This window comes from Phacochoerus africanus, chromosome 8 (assembly GCF_016906955.1).
Source record: "Phacochoerus africanus isolate WHEZ1 chromosome 8, ROS_Pafr_v1, whole genome shotgun sequence".
NCBI lineage: Eukaryota > Metazoa > Chordata > Mammalia > Artiodactyla > Suidae > Phacochoerus > Phacochoerus africanus.
In genome coordinates this window covers 85055966-85077320 of record NC_062551.1, presented here as the reverse complement: position 1 = coordinate 85077320, position 21355 = coordinate 85055966, and the positions used below count along the sequence as shown (strand labels likewise).

General features: G+C 41.1%; 1 protein-coding gene across 10 annotated transcripts in view; it reads right to left on the bottom strand.

The window, feature by feature from the left end:
* PHACTR4 (phosphatase and actin regulator 4) overlaps positions 1 to 21355 on the bottom strand; it is a 113527-nt gene that overhangs the window by 19254 nt on the left and 72918 nt on the right. For 3 of the 10 annotated variants that reach the window (XM_047792880.1, XM_047792881.1, XM_047792876.1), the window contains 5 exons: positions 17576 to 17603; positions 16181 to 16351; positions 13051 to 13131; positions 5853 to 6017; positions 4933 to 5328 (listed from right to left, as the gene is read on the bottom strand). In XM_047792880.1, the coding sequence (XP_047648836.1) occupies positions 4933 to 5328; positions 5853 to 6017; positions 13051 to 13131; positions 16181 to 16319 (781 nt within the window). In that variant the 5' untranslated portion in view covers positions 16320 to 16351; positions 17576 to 17603. The remainder of the gene's footprint in view (positions 1 to 4932; positions 5329 to 5852; positions 6018 to 13050; positions 13132 to 16180; positions 16352 to 17575; positions 17604 to 21355) is intronic. The other 7 variants (XM_047792874.1, XM_047792875.1, XM_047792872.1 and 4 more) reach the window with 3 other exon arrangements.

The following is a 21355-nucleotide window of genomic DNA, read 5'->3' as shown; positions in this document are numbered from 1 at the left end:
CCTTGATAGTTTTTTTTGTTTTTTGTTCTTTTTTTGCTTTTTAGGGCCTTATCTGTGGCATATGGAAGTTCCTGGGCTAGGAGTCAAATCGGAGCTACAGCTGCAGGCTTAAACCACAGCCACAGCAATGTGGGTTCTGAGCCATGTCTGCAACCTGCACCATAGCTCATGGCAATGCTGGATCCCCGATCCACTAAGTGAGGCTAGGGATCAAACCTGTATCCTCATGGATAACTCCCTGATAATGTTTTAATGTCATTTTTCATAAGCAAAATTTTAAAAGGAATTCTTAGGAAAATATTGCATTTACATACAAAAGAAGATTAAAAAATGTGAGTTTTAGGACCAATGAAAGAGAGATTTTTTGGTAGACTGGATTTTATCTGCTGGTCTAAAAATGGCAGTTATTGGAGTTCCTGTCACGGCTCAGTGGTTAACGAATCCGACTAGGAACCATGAGGTTGTGGGTTCGATCCCTGGCCTTGCTCAGTGGGTTAAGGTTTCGGCGTTGCCGTGAGCTGTGGTGTAGATTGCAGACGTGGCTCAGATCCCGAGTTGCCTGTGGCCCTGGTGTAGGCTGTTGGCTACAGCTCTGATTAGACCCCTAGCCTGGGAACCTCCACATGCCGCAGAAGTGGCCCTAGAAATGTCAAAAAAGACAAAATAAATAAATAAATAAATAAAAATAAAAATAGCAGTTATTATTGGAGTTCCCATTGTGGCTCAGTGGTAATGAAGCTGAGGATGCGGGTTCCATCGCTGGCCTCGCTCAGTGAGTTAAGGCTCCAGCATTGCTGTGAACTGTGGTGTAGGTCACAGATTCAGCTCAGATCCAAGTTGTTGTGGCTGTGGTATAGGCCAGCAGCTGCAGCAGTTCCAATTCAACCCCTAGCCTGGGAACTTCCATATGCTACAGATAAGGCCTTAAAAAGCCAAAATAAAAAGTAGTTAGCTATTTTAGCTATGGAAAACCCACTCTTGAAAAGACCAAATTTGAGTATTTTAACATTTGAATTGATAAAGTAAATTACTTTTGGTAATATAAGGAAAACATATACCTGTAAAGTTAAGGAAATGACCTCTGGTACATATCCCCATATAGCTAAAATGGCATTTAGCTGTAGTTTTATGGCAAAGATGCCAGAATGTTCATTGGAGGGGTTACAAATTCTCTCCATCTGTTGTTATTTGTGGTGGTCCTTCCTTAGTCCTAATACTCCTAATTAGTCCTTAGTCCTAGAACTATTATACCTGTTAGCAGACATAGCAATATCTAAAGCAGTGGTTTCCAAATGCTTGGATTTCATGGACCAATACTATTAAAAAGAAATTCCTGGAGTTCCCATCATCGCACAGCGGAAACGAATCCGACTAGGAACCATGAGGTTGCGGGTTCAATCCCTGGCCTCGCACAGTGGGTCAAGGATCTGGCATTGCCATGAGCTGTGGTGTAGGTTGCAGACATGGCTCGGATCCCATGTTGCTGTAGCTGTGGCGTAGGCCAGCAGCTGTAGCTCCTATTAGACCCACAGCATGGGAACCTCCACATGCCACGGGTATGGCTCTAAAAAGCAGAAAAAAAAAAAAAAAAGAAATTCTTGACCAATCTCAGGTTGTCAATTTTTATTATTCTCAAGTAAGGCTTGATATTCAGTAAAACACTTATGAACATAATCATTTCATGAAAGAAGTGGCTTTTTTTTTTTGTCATTTTGCTATTTCTTAGGCCGCTCCTGCGGCATATGGAGGTTCCCAGGCTAGGGGTCCAATCAGAGTTGTAGCTGCCAGCCTACGCCAGAGCCACAGCAACGCGGGATCCGAGCCGCATCTGTGACCTACTCCACAGCTCACGGCAACGCCGGATCGTTAACCCACTGAGCAAGGGCAGGGACCGAACCCGCAACCTCATGGTTCCTAGTCGGATTCGTTAACCACTGAGCCACGACGGGAACTCCAGAAGTGGCCTTTTAACACCAAAGAATTAGGAAGGTCCATAATTTCAGAGTAAAGGACGGTTCTTTATTTTTTAATTTTTTTTTTTATTTTTGCCTTTTCTAGGGCCGCTCCCACGGCATATGGAGGTTCCCAGGCTAGGGGTCTAATCTGGAGATGTAGCCTCCGGCAAGAGCTACAGGAATGCCAGATCTGTTCTGAGTATGAGGTCTACACCACAACTCAGGGCAACGCCGGATTCTTAACCCACTGAGCAAGGCCAGGGATCGAACCTGAAACCTCATGGTGTCAAAGTTGGATTCGTTAACCACTGAGCCACGATGGGAACTCCAAGGACAGTTCTTTAAATCAGATCTATTTAATCTTAATAAAAACTCTGTGAACTGTCCTATTTTTCTCTTTCTGTTGAAGACCACTCATGGAGTCATGCTGATCCCTAAGTCACACATTGGGCTGCTTTGGGCTTTTCACCTGAAGCCAAGGGCAGTCACTGAAGTTTAACCCAGGATATAGTACAGACATTATCATTTTTTATGTTGTCTTGCCCTGAAAAGGGTGGAGAGCTACTGATTTAGAGCAGTGGTTCTCGAGGGGTGGTCCCCATATATGCAGAATCAGCATCATCTGAGAACTCATTAGAAATGCAATTTCTCATGCACTACCCCAGATTTACTGAATCAGAAACTTTAAGGGTAGAGCCAAATACTCCGTGCTTTAATAAGCCCTCCAAGGTAATCATGATGGAAACACAGTCTAGATAATAGTTTGAACACACAGGTGTACAGGACAGAGGTCTGTACTCCAGGGTGGAAAAGCTTATGTTTGGTTTCTATCTCTCACTAACTGCAACCTTGAGTGAATCATACCTTCTTCCTGTTCTTATTGCCCTAGCCATATAATAGATAAAACAGATAAAACTTTACAAGGAGGTTTTGAAAATAAGTATATGAAAGCACCTTGATCCTTAGAGATAAGTCAACACAGCCCTATTTATCTAAGGTGGTAATAATGACCTTCATCCTGTTTTTATCAAGCTACTCCAACCTGTTATACTCACAATGAACTCTAAGCCTGTTTTTCAAGGTTCTAGACACTCCACACTATTTGGTTAATTAGGCATTTAATGAGCATACTTTTCTTTTTTTAAACATGGCCGCACCCGAGGCATGTGGAAGTTTCAGGCAAGGGACTGAATAAGAGCCACAGCTGTGACCTACACTGCAGCTGTGGCAATGCTGGATCCTTTATAACCCACTGCACTGGGTAGCACTTGAACTGTGCCTCCGCAGTGACCCGAGCCGCTGCAGTCAGATTCTTAACCCACTTTGCCACAGCAGGAACTCCAAGAACGTACTTTTAAAAAAAATTTTTTTTTTGGTCTTTTTTTTTGCCTTTTTTAGGGCTGCTCCCACGGCATATGGAGGTTCCCAGACTAGGGGTCTAATGAGAGCTGTAGCCACCGGCCTACGCCAGAGCCACAGCAATGCAGGATGAGCTGCATCTTCGACCTATACCACAGCTCACGGCAACGCCGGATCCTTAACCCCCTGAGCAAGGCCAGGGATCGAACCCGAAACCTCATGGTTCCTAGTTGGATTCGTTAACCACTGTGCCACAATGGGAACTCCATTTTTTTTTCTTTTTTTTTTGCCTTTTTTGAATGTACTTTTTATTTCTCCATTCAATCATTAACAAAAATTAAGAGGACTAAGCCTAATATAATTGTTCCTGAAAAACTACCTTTTTTCTCCTCCTCCCTTCCTTGAAAATTCCTCTAAATTTATATAAGAAACCTGACCTAGGAGTTCCCACTGTGGTGCAGTGGGATCAACGATGTCTCTACAGCAGCAGGGATGCGAGTTCGACTCCCCATCTTTTACAGTGTGCTAAGGATGTGGTGCTGCCGAAACTCTGGCTTGGATTTGATCCCTGGCCTGAGAATTCCATATGCTGTAGGACAGCCAAAAAAGAAAAAGAAAACTGACCTAAATAGCACTTCAGGTAAATATAAAAAATTTACTAAACCAATAAAAATTTACAGGTAATCTTCTCTACTTTCTTTCTTCCGCCATTTATTTCACTAAGACTAGCATTCTTTTTGTCTTTTTAGGGCCACACCCCACGCATATGGAGGTTCCCATACTAGGGGTCTAATCAGAGCTGCAGCCGCTGGCCTACACCACAGCCATAGCAACACGGATCCGAGCCGGGTTTGCCACCTACACCACAGCTCATGGCAATGCCAGATCCTTAACCCACTGAGCGAGGCCAGGGATTGAACCTGCAACCTCATGGTTCCCAATTGGATTCGTTTCTGCTGCACCACAACAGGAACTCCAAGACTGGCATTCTTAACTCTCCTAAGATAAAACATGATTTCATCAGGACAATTTAAATAACTTTGCAGTTTCCCATGAAGGTACTATGCAAGACACTGAATCACAAGTTACACTGGCATCTATACAATAATTTTTTAATTTAATGGGTTTATGTTGAAGAAAAGCACTGGTAGTTTAAACTAGGTTAAAAACAAAACAAAACAAATCCTTTTCAGAGTTCCCTGGTGTCCTAAGGGTTAAGGGTTCAACATTGTCACTACAGTGGCTTTGGTTCGATCCCTGGCCCGGGAACTTCCATATGCCACGGGCATGGCCAAACAAACGTTTTCTACACATAGGTCAAATTCATTGCAGTCTTTACATGCCTAGTCCCAAACTATAAATAGTAGTTCAGGAACATTGTTTTAGGAAATAAATATTAATCCCCCCAAACTTGAACTTAAATTAGTGATATCTCTCCCCACTGTTTCCATTCATAGTCATCTCCTCATTTTCAAGACTTTTTTCTATATTGAAGGCATTCCAAGGGACAAATATGGAGAACTCTCTCATAGGCCAAATCAATATTGTACCAATTATCCAATAAAACAACCATCTAAAACAAAACCAAACCTAAAACTATGTAAATCTAAAGACTTACCAATAACCGGGTTGCTATTTCTGTGAGCTGGTTTAGGGGGCGGGATAGGGGGCTGCTTGGCAGGGACTGTATGAGTGAGGCTTGGGGTAGCAGTAGTGTTAGTGCTGGCAGGAGCAGCTGGCAGAGTCCTGGGTGCTTGGGAAGGGGGGAGAGAGGAATTAACAGTTTTTGCTAGGTTTGTGGCAGCTATGGTGGCGGCAGGTGCTGGGGTGATGCCGGTGGTGGAGGTGGAGGAGTTGGGTCTTGCTGTGCTGCCAGAGGAAGTGGCATCCTTTGCTTGCTCTTCATTTGCTTCATGAGAAGAGGACAAGTGTCTTTTAGGGGGAAGTAAAGGCTGTTTGGGTACATTCTCAGGAACGGATTCTGCTTCAGAATTAGGCTGGCTTCCAGTTGAGCCTGTATAGTCAAGAAATGATTTAAAAGGGAAGAGAGAGTTACAAGACAGACTGAAAAAGCTAACACATCTACAGCTTATGGTCAACACCATTCATTATTTAACTTATAGGTTAGTTTCCAGGCAAAGTTTCCCAACCTCAACATACTTAAGGTATATGACACTTTCTCAGTCAGTCAAAGGAGCTTGTTATGGTAGGGATTCTTTACACAGAGCCAAGCAGCTGGACACAGAGTCCCTTGGGTAGAGGAGGAGGAATGTGGAATGTGTAGCTTGAAAAACTCCTACAGGTATTTGATAGTAAACATCCTCTTCCATCCTTGAGAATCACAAATTTAGGTATTTTGTGAATACAGGAATACAGGAGAAATTCTACTGAAAATGACAACTAGTTGAAGAATTGCTATAAAAGAACAGAGGTCCCTCTGGATTTTATTTCTCCTCTAGTTCTTGCAAACCCCTGAGGTAAACGAAAATGACCGATACATGGCTCTTAAACTCTTCAGACTCTTCCAGAGTCTCTTACCTAGTCGCTTCTTTGGGTCCTCTTCTCGAATAGATTTCCCAAGACTTGTTATTCTCCCTGGCTCTTCCTCTACTGGGACTGGACTAGAAGATCTGGCACTTCCTATGGGGGTGGTATGGCCATTCTTTAACATGGCATGGCTCAACGTCCCTGGATCATCATCACCTGCAAGATCCAAAAGAAAGAGCAAACTGATGGACTGGTGTGATCAGATAGAAGAGGTGGCGATGTCTAACTTTCCTTATCCCTTTATCTAACCCTCTTCCTGTTTCAGCTTATTATTTAGGTCTAAATTATTTGGATTTTATAGCAGTCATGAAAATAATTAATTCCTTTTTTCTGATAAACATTTGATTGTTTATTATGTGCCAGGTGCCTTGCTACATGAATAAGACACATTTATCGTAGGTAATTACAATGCTAAATGTTAAGAGCTGTAATGGATGAAATGCTATGGTAGGAATAAAGAAACAATTCTATTGAGGGTGGGAATGTGCTTAGAAAAGCTTCACAGAAAGTGGTAGGTAAACTGGGTCTTAAAGGAGGAATAGGAGCCTACCCCTTGATGGCAAGATGAACAAAGACCACGCAGAAAGAAGGAATAGTATGTATGAAGGTGTGAAATTATTTGACAACTAGTGTGGCCTGGCAGGAGAATAGATGCATATAAGAAAGAGTTAATAGTACTGGAAAGGCAGGCAAGAACCAGGCTATGAAGGGCACCAAACACCATTGTAAAAGAGCACTGACTGAATCCTGTAGGTAACAGAAAGCCAAAGAGTTAAGGTAGGAGAGAGACATGATCTGCTCCATGTTTTAGAAGGTTAACTCAGCCAAGGATGGATTAGGCAGTGACTGGGACAGGAAAACAAATAATGAGCTACTGTTAGAGTGTAAGTGAGAAATAGCAGAGGGTGCCTGAGAGCAGTGAGTGCCTGAGAGCAGTGAGTGGACAGCAAGGGGTACAACTAAGAGATCAAAGGTAAACATAATACACATGACAAATTCCTATACATAAAACTACAAGAATGATTACTAGGCTGTAGGCGTTGTGATGACCACTCATCGCTATAAAACCTGTAGGTAAGATTATGTCATGGAGCTGGGGGCTGGGGGGATGTGTTCGGGCTTTGGGATGGAAATCTTGCGAAATCAGATTGTTATGATCATTATACAATTACAGATGTGATAAATTCATTTGAGTAATTAAAAAAAGGCAAAAAAAAAAGATTATGTCATGGAGCGATTAGACAAAAGTCCCTAGTTACTGCTTAGGTTTACTAGACTCCTTTGGAGGAGAGAACTGAAAAACTGAGGTTAGAGACTGAAAACTGTCTCACCTCCTAGTGTCATGGGAAGTGGAACTAGGTAGTCTCTAGATGGTGTCATGGAGTCCTTCTTCTTTTTTCTTTTTCCATAGTGAGATATTCTTCCTTTTTTTTTTTTTTTTTTGGCCAAGCCTGAGGCATGGAGAAATTCCCAGGTCAGGGCTGAACTAAGCCACTTCAGTGACAATGCCAGATTCCTTAACCTGCTGAGCCACCAGAGAACTCCAGAGATACTTTTCAATTTAGCGTCTCTTGAGTTGGTCCTGTGAGTTCTCATAAACTAGTCTCCCTTACCCCAATCCACCACTTCCTACTAGGAGATTAGACAGTAACATTCTTCAAACAGTCTCAATAAGAGACTGGCTAAAAGTACTGCAAAGTATAAGGCAAATGAGCACTGAATGAAAATGTACTTCTAAAGTGAAAGTATTGTGACAACTATTTTTTTTCTTCTACAACAGAGGAAAGGGCAAGATGACAACTATGCAAATGTAATAAGTTAATGCTTATGATAATGTAGTACAGCTTTAACAAAAATAGGATTTTATAAAAAATAAAGCAATAAATCATTTCAAAGCCAACAAAGACCCCTACTTTTGGAAAACACAGTGAAAGATTAAGAAACATTATTAATTAGTTTCCACTCAGCACATACCAGTAAAAGTGATTAGTTATCTCTCAAGTTACTTAATTGGGACTCTTTACTTTGAAGTAAAATTCCTTGTATTTAATGCAAAAGCTTTGTGCTAATGGAGGACAGTAGAAGTAGTATCTGGCCTCTGATGTCCCCTAACCCCCAATTCAGAAAATGTGTTACATATTTTGTAATACAGTCAAGTTAGAACCACAGTAAAGACAAAAGTCATCTCTGAGTACAAAAATAACTGGAAGGTTCAGATACTGCTTTTAGCCTAACTAGAGATATTATAAGCTAGGCCCTAAAACCCATTTTTGAGTTTCTTCTTATAGATCAGTTCTCTGGTTGGCAGATTGACATCTTGTCAGTGGCTACAATTCACTTATCAATTGGACCTTTGAAATTTTAGGCTAAAACCAAATTGGATCAAGAGCCAATAGGAAGCAGAGTTCCTGTTGTGGCTCAGCAGGTTAAGAATCCAACTAGTATCCATGAGGATGTGGGTTCAATCCTAGGCCTCTTGCTCAGTGGGTTAGAGGATCTGGCATTACCGTGAGCTATGGTGTATGCTGCAAATGCAGCTAGGATCTGGTGTTTCCGTGGCTGTGGTGTAGGCCGGCAGCTGCAGCTCTGATTCGACCCCTATCCTGGGAACTTGCATATGCCAGACGTGTAGCCTTAAAAAGAAAAAAAAAAAAGAGCCAATGGAAAACATGGCAAAAAAAGACTGAATGAAGGTGAAAAACAAGAAAGACGTGAAGTATGGGATTTGGTGAATAAGCAAGAAAGGTGAGAGGCAGGAGAGGGCATGGGGTGAGGAGTGGCTATCACAAAAAAGCAATGGTCAAAGGCACTGCAACTGAGGTCTTATAATTGTAGATACAGACCTAAAAACCTAGAATACTTCGTGTCCTACTGTAAAAAACAAATCCTCATGAAAAAAACAAAAGTTATACATGCTTGGAGTTCCTGTCATGGCTCAGTGGTAACGAACCCAGCTAGTATCCAGGAGGACGCGGGTTCCATTCCTGGCTTCGCTCAGCAGGTTAAGGATCTGGTGTTTCCATGAGCTTTGGTATAGGTCACAGACACGGCTCGGATCCTGTGTTGCTGTTGCTGTGGCTGTGGTGTAGGCCAGCAGCTACAGCTCTGAATCGACCCCTTACCTGGGAACTTCCATATGTCTTGGGTGCAGCCCTAAAAAGCCAAAAAAAAAAAAAAAAAAAGAAAAAAGAAAGAAAAAGTTACACACGCTTTTAACTAACCATGCTGAAAATTTAGAAAAATAGGAAAAAACCCTATATTCCCATTCCAATGCTAATAATATTTAGTATTTTTCCTTCAAGCTTTTTTTTCTTTTTGGGGTCATATCCATGGCATATGGAAGTTCCCAGGTTAGGGGTCGAATCAGAGCTACAGTTGCCAGCCTACACCACAGCCACAGCAATGTTGGATCCTTAACCCACTGAGTGAGGCCAGGGATCAAACCCTCATCCTCATGGATCCTAGTCGGGTTTGTTAACTGCTAAGCCTTGAAGTGAACTCCTTTTTCAGGCCTTTGAGTTATGCTTTTATTTGCATCCAAACTCGGATTCTAAAGTAATAACATACATCACAGTAAGATGCAGATGGTAATGTCTTATCTTTTGCAAGATGGGAGAAAGATGATTGGAACAGAGAAACTGGCAGGATCTCTGATCCTGGTGTGTTCTCAGGCATATTAATTTTAGGTAAGAACACATCAAGGTTGATTCCCCTTGAAAAGGCTTCATGTCCAGGGATACATGTAATTCCAATCCAAAGAACTACAGTTTATTTATTTTTATTTATTTATTGTCTTTTTAGGGCCGCACCTGTGGCATATGGAGACTCCCAGGCTAGGGGTCTAATTGGTGCTACAGCTGCCGGCCTCTGTCATAGCCACACAGGAGCTGAGCCGCATCTGTGACCTACACCATAGCTCACGGCAACGCCGGATCCTTAACCCACTGAGCGAGGTCAGGGATTGAACCCAAATCCTCACAGAGACTACATCAGGTCCTCAACCTGCTGAGCCACAATGGGAACTCCAATATATTTTTAAAACTTGGCTTTCAGACTTTGTCTCATGCAAAGTAACTCTAATGAAGAGAAATGAAATGCAACCAATCTCAAGTCTTACTTTTCCGCCAAGGTGCTTCATAAAAGTCACACAATAGAGAAAGTCTTGATATTATTAAACCAGCAATGAGTGGTGAAATATCAAAACATGATCTTTACAACAGACAAGATTACAGCAGCAATATGGGCCTGGAGACAAACCTGGCATTAAAAAAAAAAAAAAAAAGAAAAGAAAATGACACAGTATTGTAGCTGGCCAAAGCTGAGGATGTACCGAGAGACAGAATGTTTGCCCAACAGTCCTTCACCAAGCACCCAAATGCAATTCCAAAGTTAAAGATAACAGCCAGGAGGAAAGAAAAAAGATCATAGCCAGATAAGGTAAGCACTTGGAAGGTAGGGTGAAGGAAGTTTTTTTTCCCCTCAGCAAGAAACTGGACTTTAACATAGAAAATTAGGAGGTAATCATTGGAAGAAATAAAATCATTTCACGTTTACCCCCTAAGTTGAGATATCTTAAAAAAATCAATTATTCTCATTTATGTTTTAATATTTTTCCTTCCATTAGATACTTTCATTCCCACAAAATACATATGCCTACTTAAATGCAATACAGGGGTGGGAAAGTGGGAGGTATAAAACTATTGAGGGCAGGATAGGCTCAAGGATATATTTTACAACACAGGGAATACAGTCAATATTTTGCAATAGCTCTAAATGGAAAGTAATCTTTAAAAATTGTATAGGAGTTCCCGTCATGGCGCAGTGGTTAACGAATCCGACTAGGAACCATGAGGTTGCGGGTTCGGTCCCTGCCCTTGCTCAGTGGGTTAACGATCCGGCGTTGCCGTGAGCTGTGGTGTAGGTTGCAGACGCGGCTCAGATCCCTCATTGCTGTGGCTCTGGCGTAGGCCGGTGGCTACAGCTCCGATTCAACCCCTAGCCTGGGAACCTCCATATGCCGCGGGAGCTGCCCAAAGAAATAGCAAAAAAAAAAAAAGACAAAAAAAATTGTATAAAAAATATTTCTTCTTTAAATAAACATAGATGGTATGGTGTTGAATTCTATAGATACATCTTATCATTATTTAATTTTTTTTCATTGTCCAGTTTAACACCAGTAGAGAAAAATGTACAAAACAGAAACGGAACCCCCTCCCAAAAAAAACCCCATATTACAAGGATAATACTTGTGTGATCATCATGAACATTAATGTTTCCAAAACTCTGAAGCCTCCCTCTCTCCCCAGTAACTTACCTCTTTTTCCCCCCCACAAAGCAATCACTCACTCTCCTAACTCTTATGATAATGCTTTCTTTGCGTTTGTATTAGTTATCCAAAGAAATATGCATCTCCAAACACTTTTTTCTTTACACTTATAGAAATGTTACAATATATATTCTTTCATGACTGACTTCAATTGCTCAGTATTACTTATGAGATTCATATTATTAAAGCATGCAGGGATAGTTTGTTTTCATTGCTGTATAATATTTCATTTTAATCAACATTTCACAAGTTATTTATTTTACTACATGAACATGTAAGGTTGTTTCCAATTTTGCTCTACTTTTTTTTTTTTTGCTTTTTAGGGCCACACCTGTGGCATATGGAAGTTTCCCAGCTAGGGGTCAAATCAGAGCTGCAGCTGCTGGCCTACCCAACAGCCACAGCAACTTGGGATCTGAGCTGAGTCTGTGACCTACACCACAGCTCATGGCAAAGCTGGATTCTTAAGCCACTGAGCAATGTAAGGGATCAAGCCTGCATCCTCATGACTAGCTGCCAGCCAGATACTGGTCAGATTCGTTTCTGCTGAGCCACGATGGGAGCTCCTTGCTCTACTGTTGATAAATACTGCTGCTAGGAACACATCTATAAATATCTTGATACAAATGTATAGACATTTTTGTTGGGTATATATACCAAAGACTACACATAAGTTTACACATCTCCAGCTTCCATAGATTAGGCTAAACTATTTTTCAAGGTGATTAATCCTCTTTAATACTTTCATCAACAGTTATACGTGAATTCCACTTATTTCATAGCCTCATCAACCCTGTTCTTGGTCATTTGATTAATTTTACATTTTTTAGTTTATATGTAGAGCTATTTTATTTTTTCATTTGTATCCCTTAATTATTAATGAAGTTAAAAAACACCATGTTTTTTTTATTGGGCATTTGTATTATGTATTCTTTTTTTCCTTTTCTTTCTTTTTTTTTTTTTTTTTTTTTTTTTTGCTTCTTAAGGCCACACCTGTGGCACATGGAAATTCCCAAGCCAGGGGTGGATTTGGAGTTGTAGTTGCCGACCTACACCACAGCTCACGGCAATGCTAGATCCTTAACACACTGAGCAAGGCCAGTGATTGAACCCACATCCTCATGGATACTAGTCAGGTTTGTAACCCCCTGAGCCACAGTGGGCACTCCCTATATGGATTCCTCAAAGAATTGTCTGTTCAGTATTTTTAGTTTTTTTTTTTCTCCCAGCAGCACCTGTGGCATATGGAATTGAATCTGAGCTGCAGCTGCGACCTATACCACAGCTGTAGCAATGTCAGATCCTTAACCCACTATGTCAGGCTGGGGATCGAGTTAGAGCCTCCACAGACACAAGCCGGATCATTAACCTGCTGTGCCAGTGCTTTGGCGACTTTTCTATTGCACCTTCTCTTTTCTTTTCTTTTTTTTTTTGTCTTTTTGCCATCTCTAGGGCCGCTCCCATGGCATATGGAGGTTTCCAGGCTAGGGGTCTCATTGGAGCTGTAGCTGCCAGCCTATGCCACAGCCACAGCAACGTGGGATCCGAGCCAAGTCTGCAACCTACACCACAGCTCACGGCAACGCTGGATCCTTAACCCACTGAGCAAGGCCAGGGACCGAACTGGCAACCTCATGGTTCCTAGTCGGATTTGTTAATCACTGTGCCACGACGGGAACTCCAGCACCTTTTCTTTTCTAATAGAAGTTTAAAAAAATATATTCTAGATGCATGAACAGCTGTTTTTAAAGCCCCCTTCCCTCTTAACAACAGCAATAATAAACAAAGAAAATTTAAATACCTTGTCATAACCAAAGACCAAATATACAGAGACAGGCATGTGCCATTGATTTGCAAACTCACCCTGCTCAGAATCTTCCAAAAGAACCCCTCTTTTAACCAGCTCTTCTCTTGGTTTTCGCATAGATATTTTTCGCTCTAAAACTAACATTAAATTGGAAAACAACACTCAGAAATGTGGCAAATAAAGGTCAAATTTAAGTATTCTAACTCTGTAGGTAAAAGAATAAAGTGGTTCAATATTCTATTCTTAGGAAACAAAAGAACATAAAAAATAAATTCAAATAAAAAAATTTAAACTTAATTTCTTTCATATCCTGTGCTATTGGGAAAGTATCATTTCTTTTTTTTTTGTCTTTTGCCTTTTCTTTTTTTTTATTTCTTTATTTTTTTTGTCTTTTGTCTTTTTTTTTTTTGTCTGTTGTTGTTGTTGCTATTTCTTGGGCCGATCCCGCGGCATATGGAGAGTCCCAGGCTAGGGGTTGAATCGGAGCTGTAGCCACCGGCCTACACCAGAGCCACAGCAACTCGGGATCCGAGCCTCGTCTGCAACCTACACCACAGCCCACGGCAACGCCGGATCGTTAACCCACTGAGCAAGGGCAGGGACCGAACCCGCAACCTCATGGTTCCTAGTTGGATTCGTTAACCACTGTGCCACGACGGGAACTCCGTCTTTTGCCTTTTCTAAGGCCGCTCCCGCGGCATATGGAGGTACCCAGGCCAGGGGTCCAATCGGGGCTGTAGCCACCGGCCTATGCCAGAGTCACAGCAACTCGGGATCCAAGCCGCGTCTTCGACCTACACTGCAACACCGGATCGTTAACCCACTGAGCAAGGCCAGGGATGGAACCTGCAACCTCATGGTTCCTAATCGGATTCATTAACCACGGCGCCACGACGGGAATTCCAAGGGAAAGTATCATTTCTAAAAGGAACTATCTTTCTATAAGTTTAGGTTTTCCTTTTTTTTTTTTTTTTTGTCTTTTTAGGGCTATACCCATGGCATATGGAGGTTCCCAGGCTAGGGTCGAATCAGAGCTACAGCTGCCATCCTACACTACAGCCACAGCAATGCCAGATGGAGCGGTGTGTGTGACTTATACCACAGCTCACTGCAACACCCGATCCTTAACCCACTGTGAGAGGCCAGGGATTGAACCCACATCCTTATCAATATTCGTCAGGTTCGTTACCACTGAGCCATGAAGGGAACTCTGGTTTTTTAATTCTAAAAGATTCAGTTCCCTCTTCAAATGGGGAGTTATAGTAACACGAGAAGAGAATGAACATTTGGTACTTCCAAAGCAGGGAACTCTTTTTTTTTTTTTTTTTGGTCTTCTTAGGGCTGCACCCACAGCATATGGAAGTTCCCAGGCTAGAAGTCAAACTGGAGCTATAGCTGCCGGCCTACACCACAGGCACAGCAACTTGGGATCCAAGCTGCATCTGCGGCTTACACCACAGCTCACGGCAATGCCAGATCCTTAACCCACTGAGTAAGGCCAGGGACCGAACCTGAGTCCTCATGGATACTAGTCAGATTCCTTTCCGCTTAGCCATGGTGAGAACTCCCAAAGTGGGAAACTCCTTAAAAAAAAAAAAAAAAAAATTTTTTTTGGTCTTTTTCAGCTGCACTTGCAACATATGGAAGTTCCCAGTCCTGGGACTGAATCCGAGGTGGAAGTTTGACCTACATCATAGCTGCAGCAACCAGATCCTTAACTCTGGGGATTGAGCCAGCACCTTCACAGAGACAAGCTAGATCATAAACACACTGTGCCACAGTGGGAACTCCTTAAAAAAAATTAAAAAAAAAAATTTTTAGGGCCATACCTGCCTCATATGAAGTCCCTAGGCTAAGCATCAAATTAGAGCTGTAGCTGCCAGCCTACACCACATCCACACAATGTGGGATCTGAGCCATATCTGTGATCTATGTCTCAGCTTGCAGCAAAGCTGGATCCTTAACCCACTGTGCAAGGTCAGGGATCGAACCTGTAACCTCATGGATGCTATGTCAGGTTCTTAACCCACTGAGCCACAATGGGAACTTCCTCCTTAAAACTTAGAAACTTTTTAAATTTCAAATAAAAAATTGTTTAGTTAAACACTGTTGTTTACAGTGTTATAGGCGTAAAGCAGAGATTCAGTTAAACATATATACATCCATTTTTTTCCAGATTTTTTTTCTATTATGGTTTATTACAGGATATTGAATAGTTTCCTGTGCTATTCAGTAGGACCTTGTTGTTCATCCATCCTATATATAACAGTTTGCCTATGCTAACCCCAAATTCCCAATCCATCCCTTCCCCACTCCTCCTTCCCCTTGGCAACCACAGGTCTGTTCTCTAGGTCTGTGAGTCTGTTTCTGTTTCGTAGATAAGTTCATTTATTTCATGTTTTAGAGTCCACATATATAAGTGATATCATATGATATCTGTCTTTCTCTAGCTGACTTACTTTACTTAGTACGATAATCTCTAGATCCACCCAAGTTGCTGCAAATGAGTGCCTTACTCTTTTTACTCTTATTTAAGCCCTGATGCCAGAGGTGTTAAGAAACAGGACTTAGGCTGTAGTCTTCCTTTCCTCCCTCTTTTCCTTTTTCCTTCCGTGTTCCCTCCCTCTTGTTCCTTCCTCCTTCCTTTTTTCTTTTCTTTGTTTTTTTTTTGTCTTTTTGCTATTTCTTGGACCGCTCCTGCGGCATATGGAGGTTCCCAGGCTAGGGGTCGAATCGGAGCTGCAGCCGCCAGCCTACGCCAGAGCCACAGCAACTCGGGATCCGAGCCGCGTCTGCAACCTACACCACAGCTCACGGCAACGCCGGATCATTAACCCACTGAGCAAGGGCAGGGATTGAACCCGCAACCTCATGGTTCCTAATTGGATTCGTTAACCACTGCGCCACGACGGGAACTCCCTTTTTTTCTATTTTATTTTACTGTCTTAATTAAAGTATAGTTTATCTATAATCTGCTAATTTCTGCTATACAGCAGAGTGACTTAGTTATACACACGTATACATTCTTTTAATTTTATTTATTTTTTTCTTTTTAAATATTCCTTTCCATTATGGATTATCCCAGGAATTTGGATATAGTTGCCTGTGCTATACAGTAGGACCTTGTCTATCCACAAAATGGGAACTGTTTAACTCAGAACATATATTTAAATCTTAACATCTCACCTTCTGATGTCTCTTTGAATTTATCACTTTTTTTCTTCCGCCACTTCCAAGGCTTGAAGATCTTGCCAAAGCCTGAGAACTTGCTCTTTCTTTTTGTAGGAGGTGTTGTGTCTCCTGCTTCCACGCTGTCCATGACCATGCCTGGGTCTGCAGTGGGCTGGCCTGCTTCTTCTGTTGCATTGTGAGAGGGAGAGAGGAAGGAGAACAGCCAATTTATTATTTCAGCGTAATCTCAAAAATGTCCCTCCCCCTCTCTTCCTGTGGTAGTTGGAAAGGACCAGAGCGATGATAAATAATCATGCAGACAGACTCCTTGACATCACATGGACACCAAACATCAAGATCCATAACAGATAAATTACTAAGGAGGAAAAGGAACCAAACGGAGCTCACATCACTTTAGGTGGAAAATTCAGTGAGATGATCACAACCAGTTCAAATCTCTTAAAGGCACACACACGAACAAATGTGGATGTTTTCGCAGAATGCATGAGATCTTGCCCCAGTGTAGGCTATTGCTGTTGCTATTTTCATACTTTTGGGGAAGGCCTTTCCCAGCTAACTTCACTATCTCCTATGTCACTGAAGCAGAGAAATCTATCATTGGTAAGTGAGTAAATTATTCTGTTAAAGACTGCCCTCTCCCTGCCCTCCTTTTTCAGGATATAAATAGTTCAGAGAGGGGATAACTCTTTAGGCATTAACACCTTACTTACACATGTTATCAGACTATTTTCTCCCTCCACAAAAAAGGTGGTTTTGGAGTATTGGAAAGGGTTTGGGTGGGGGGGGCGGTGAGCAGGGTATCAGTACTTTAAAAGGATAGGACTTTTTTTTTGGAGTTCCCTCCGTGGCTCAGTGGTTAAAGAACCCGACTAGGATCCCGGAGGACTCGGGTTTGATCCCTAGCCTCACTAAGTGGGTTAAGGATCTGGCGTTGCCATGAGCTATGGTGTAGGTCGCAGATGAGGCTTGGATGCTGAGTTGCTGTGGCTGTGGTATAGGCCGGCAGCTGTAGCTCTGATTGGATCCCTAGCCTGGGAACCTCCATGTGCAGTGGGTGTGGCCCTAAAAAAAAAAAAAAAAAAAGATGGGACTTTTTTTGGGGGGGGAGTAGAGATGAGATTTGAGTTTGCTTATTACAGTATTGCTTTATAGACAATCCTGATTCTAAAGATTTGACAAAAAACATAACTGACATGATAAATGTGCAGGACTGAAACGAAAGGCCAAGAGTCCCTAATGATGACACACATGCAGGGTTAAGTTAGTTAGCTTTAGTGGTAGAGAAAGGAGCAGCCAAGACTGGAGCAAGAATTAAAAAAAAAAAAAAAAAAAAGGCAGGAAGGCAACGAAAAAAGCAGGAAGGCAACACAATACAACTTTGCACTCCACCTACTGTCCCAGGGTTCTTTGGAGAAGTCTAGAGGAGAAGAAAAAAAAAGTCATGTGGAATAACAATCCTGGAATTAAAGTGGGACCTTTACTTTTTAGAAATACATCAAGGACCACATACTGTATAATCACATGTAATAAGTTAATACGTTTATTGTAAACAATTTCACATTTGAAGCAAATAATGCCTTTGGAGGCAGGGGGACAAAACGAACATAATATATGCACTAAAAAACTTTTAAATCAATACAGAAAATACACAATCAGCAAGCATTAACTTTTTTAAATAAATATTTGCCAAATTCAATCTTTTTTTCAGTTGATAGGCACTGATTCTAGGGAATTCTGTTGATAAAGGTCAGATTTACACAATTGTAATTATCACAGCGACCGAAACAATGATGCATTAAACAATGATGCATTACTGACATGATAAATGCTGATGCATTACTTTGCTGTGCCCAGATGACTTAGGCAAAACATGGTTCTGTTCCTGAAGTGCAAGAGATAATGATGACAGAGGACAGTGACTCTTTTCTTTATATGAGGACGTTTTGGGTTTCAACTGCTTTCTTTACATGAAATGCAATAGAATATGACTGCACCATATTTTTAAGAGTGTAGTTGACAGAGACTTTAGAATAACCCCTGTCATAACAATTTCCCCTCAGTGGTACCCTGGGATAGACCATGAGTGGCACTAGGGTGAATACATGGTATTGGTTTCAAGAGTGAGTACCTTAAGCACTTGCCAATTATTCTACCAATTATGGAATATTAATGAGACTTGAAGATATCTCAGAGCATTCATGATATCATAATATTTAACACATGTTAATGATAACACTTTCAGAAATGGAGCTAAGTAATATAAACTATTTATTTAAAATAGTAGTCTTCCTTACAGAGGCTGGAGGGACTGAAACTTTAAATCTCCTGCTAATCCACCCACTAAGTGAACGTCACTCAATTCCAAAAGACACACAGGAAAATGCTTGCTTGGTGAAAAATAATAGGGAAGATAACATAAAAAACCCAAACCCCAAACCAAACCAAAACACCCAACAATATGAAAGTAAAGGTTATTAGTGCCAGTTGTGATGTTTTTACAAAGAAAAATAGCCAAAAAATTTTAGGAATGTTAGATGGTAACATAGTCACAGAAATGTTCCTGTCTGTAAAGTCCTCAAAGGAGATATATCTAATCTAGCCTGCTTCCACCATCCTCTCGGACACCTAATCACCCTCTAAAGCAGGCCTCAGTTTATCCCTTTTAGTTCTTCATTATATTCAACAACATTTTTATGTGTCTCCTTTCTCTTATAAATCCAAAACAACAAAATCATGTTATCCTTTCCAATTTATTTATTTACTTATTTATTTTTTGCTTTTTTAGGGCTGTACCCACTGCATATGGAAGTTCCCAGGCTAGAGGTCGAATCAGAGCTCCAGCTGGCGGCCACAGCCACAGCCACAGCCACAGCCACGCCAGATCCAAACTGCATCTGTGACCTACACCATAACTTCGGGCAATGCCAGATTCCCGACCCACCAAGTGAGGCCATGGATCAAACCCACATCCTCATGGATACTAGTCAGATTCGTTTCCGCTGCACCACAACGGGAAATCCTCAAATATATCCATGCCTGCTAGCAGAAGAACTCAAAATCTCCTGCTAATCCGCCCACTGAGCTTAGTTTATATTAAAAAATTACAGTGTGTATGTAAAATACCAAGAGCTTACAATAAAAATGAACACTTCTGCCATCAAGTCACTGAATACAAAAAACAAAGAGAACAGTTGTTTACTTTGATGCTTTATGTAAATGTGCTTAATTTTCATGTTCATTAAAACTTTTAGAAGTCAATATTCCTCTTGCATAATGCAGTGGGGTTCAGCCACACCCACTCCTGACACAGTTGTTATCCCAGATGCATTCATTTTCTTATATTCTCACATTCTCCTTTCCTTCCTCTCCTCACTTTGATGACAAACAGACCATTTTTTTCTGTGACTTGTGACTCCCAAATCTTTTCAAATACTTGGAACAAGCCAAGTTGCCTTTTCAAAACTCGGAGGTGGGATCTAGAAATTTGTTATCAAAAATTTTCCAAGGTGATTGTCATAAACAGTCAGGTTTGTTAAATCCAATTCCAGATTACCATCAGGAAACTTTATGCATAGTAAAAGAGACAGAGGAAGACTTTCTCTGCATATAACCTAATTCTTTGTTGAAGAAAAATAAACTAGAAAATCATGGGATCAGAAGTTCCCATGGTGGCTCAGTAGTTAATGAACCTGACCAGTGTCCATGAGGACGCGGGTTTGATGCCTGGACTTGCTCAGTGGGTTAAGGATTGGGGGTTGCCATAAGCTGTGGCGTAGGTCGCAGACATGGCTTGGATCTGGTGTTGCTCTGTGTAACTGTGGCATAGGCTGGTAGGTGTAGCTCCGATTTGACCCCTAGCCTGGAAATCTCCATATGCCTCGGGTGTGGCCCTAAAAAGACAGAAAAAGAAAAAAAGAAAAAAAGAAAATCATGGCAGCAGACCAGTGTTTCCTACTTGAGTAAAGTATTCCTAGAGAAGAACTGTGAGGATCTTTCCTGTGTTTTCTAGTCTCAGATAGAGTTTAAATTATAAATAAAAAGTTTATACTTATTTTTCTGTTAGGTTTATAACATGCTCCAAGTGCACTTGGGGAGAAAGTGTATTGTGCAGTTAATGAGTGTAGTGTTCTATATATGCCAATTAGGTCATGTTGGTTAATTATGCTGTACAAATCATCAACATACATTCTCATCTGTTGTCAGTTTGTCTGTCAATGACTGGGAGAGGTATGTTAATATTTCTACCTTTGAAAGTGGATCTGTCTCTTTCTCTATTTAGTTCTATTAATTTCTTATATTTCATAGATTATTGGGTACATACAAATTTAGAGTTTATCTTCCCATTGCACTGACCCTTTTATCATGAAATTCCCTATATTGCTCCAATAACATTTTTGCTTTAATTTTTTCTCTCTAGTTTAAAAACTGCTGTCTTTTAGAGTGTTTAGTCCATTTATATTTAATGATTTCACTGACACAGTTGGGTTTAAGTCTACCATTTCGCTATTTACTTCCTATTTGTCTCATTTGTTCTGTGCCTCTTTCACTTATAATGTACATTAAGTTAGTAATTTCACAACTTACAGAACACTGCAAGAATCTTATATTTCAGCTCTATTTACTCTTTGTGTTGTCATATTTTACTTCTACCTACACCTAACAATAAACTAAACAAAAATTATTGTTTTAACAAACAATATTCTTTTATTTTTTTATTTATTTTTTATTTTTTTTTGTCTTTCTGCCTCTTCTAGGGCTGCTCCCGAGGCATATGGAGGTTCCCAGGCTAGGGGTCAAATCCGAGCTGTAGCCACCAGCCTACACCACAGCTCACAGCAATGCTGGATCCTTAACCCACTGAGCAAGGCCAGGGATCGAACCTGCAACCTCATGGTTCCTAGTTGGATTTGTTAACCACTGAGCCACGACGGGAACTCCCTTTTATGTTGTCTTCAGGTACTCTTCATTTCTTCCTGCAATTTTGTGCTTCCAACCAGAAGAATTTTATTTCATCATTTTTGAAGGATATTTTTACTGGGTATAGTAGTTTCAGCTGGGAGTTGAGTTTTTTGTGTGTGTATTTAATTTCAGCACTTTATAAATGTCATTTCATTGGCTCCCCACCACTGCACTGCTTTTCTTTGTGTATTTTAGTCTTTGGGTATTTTC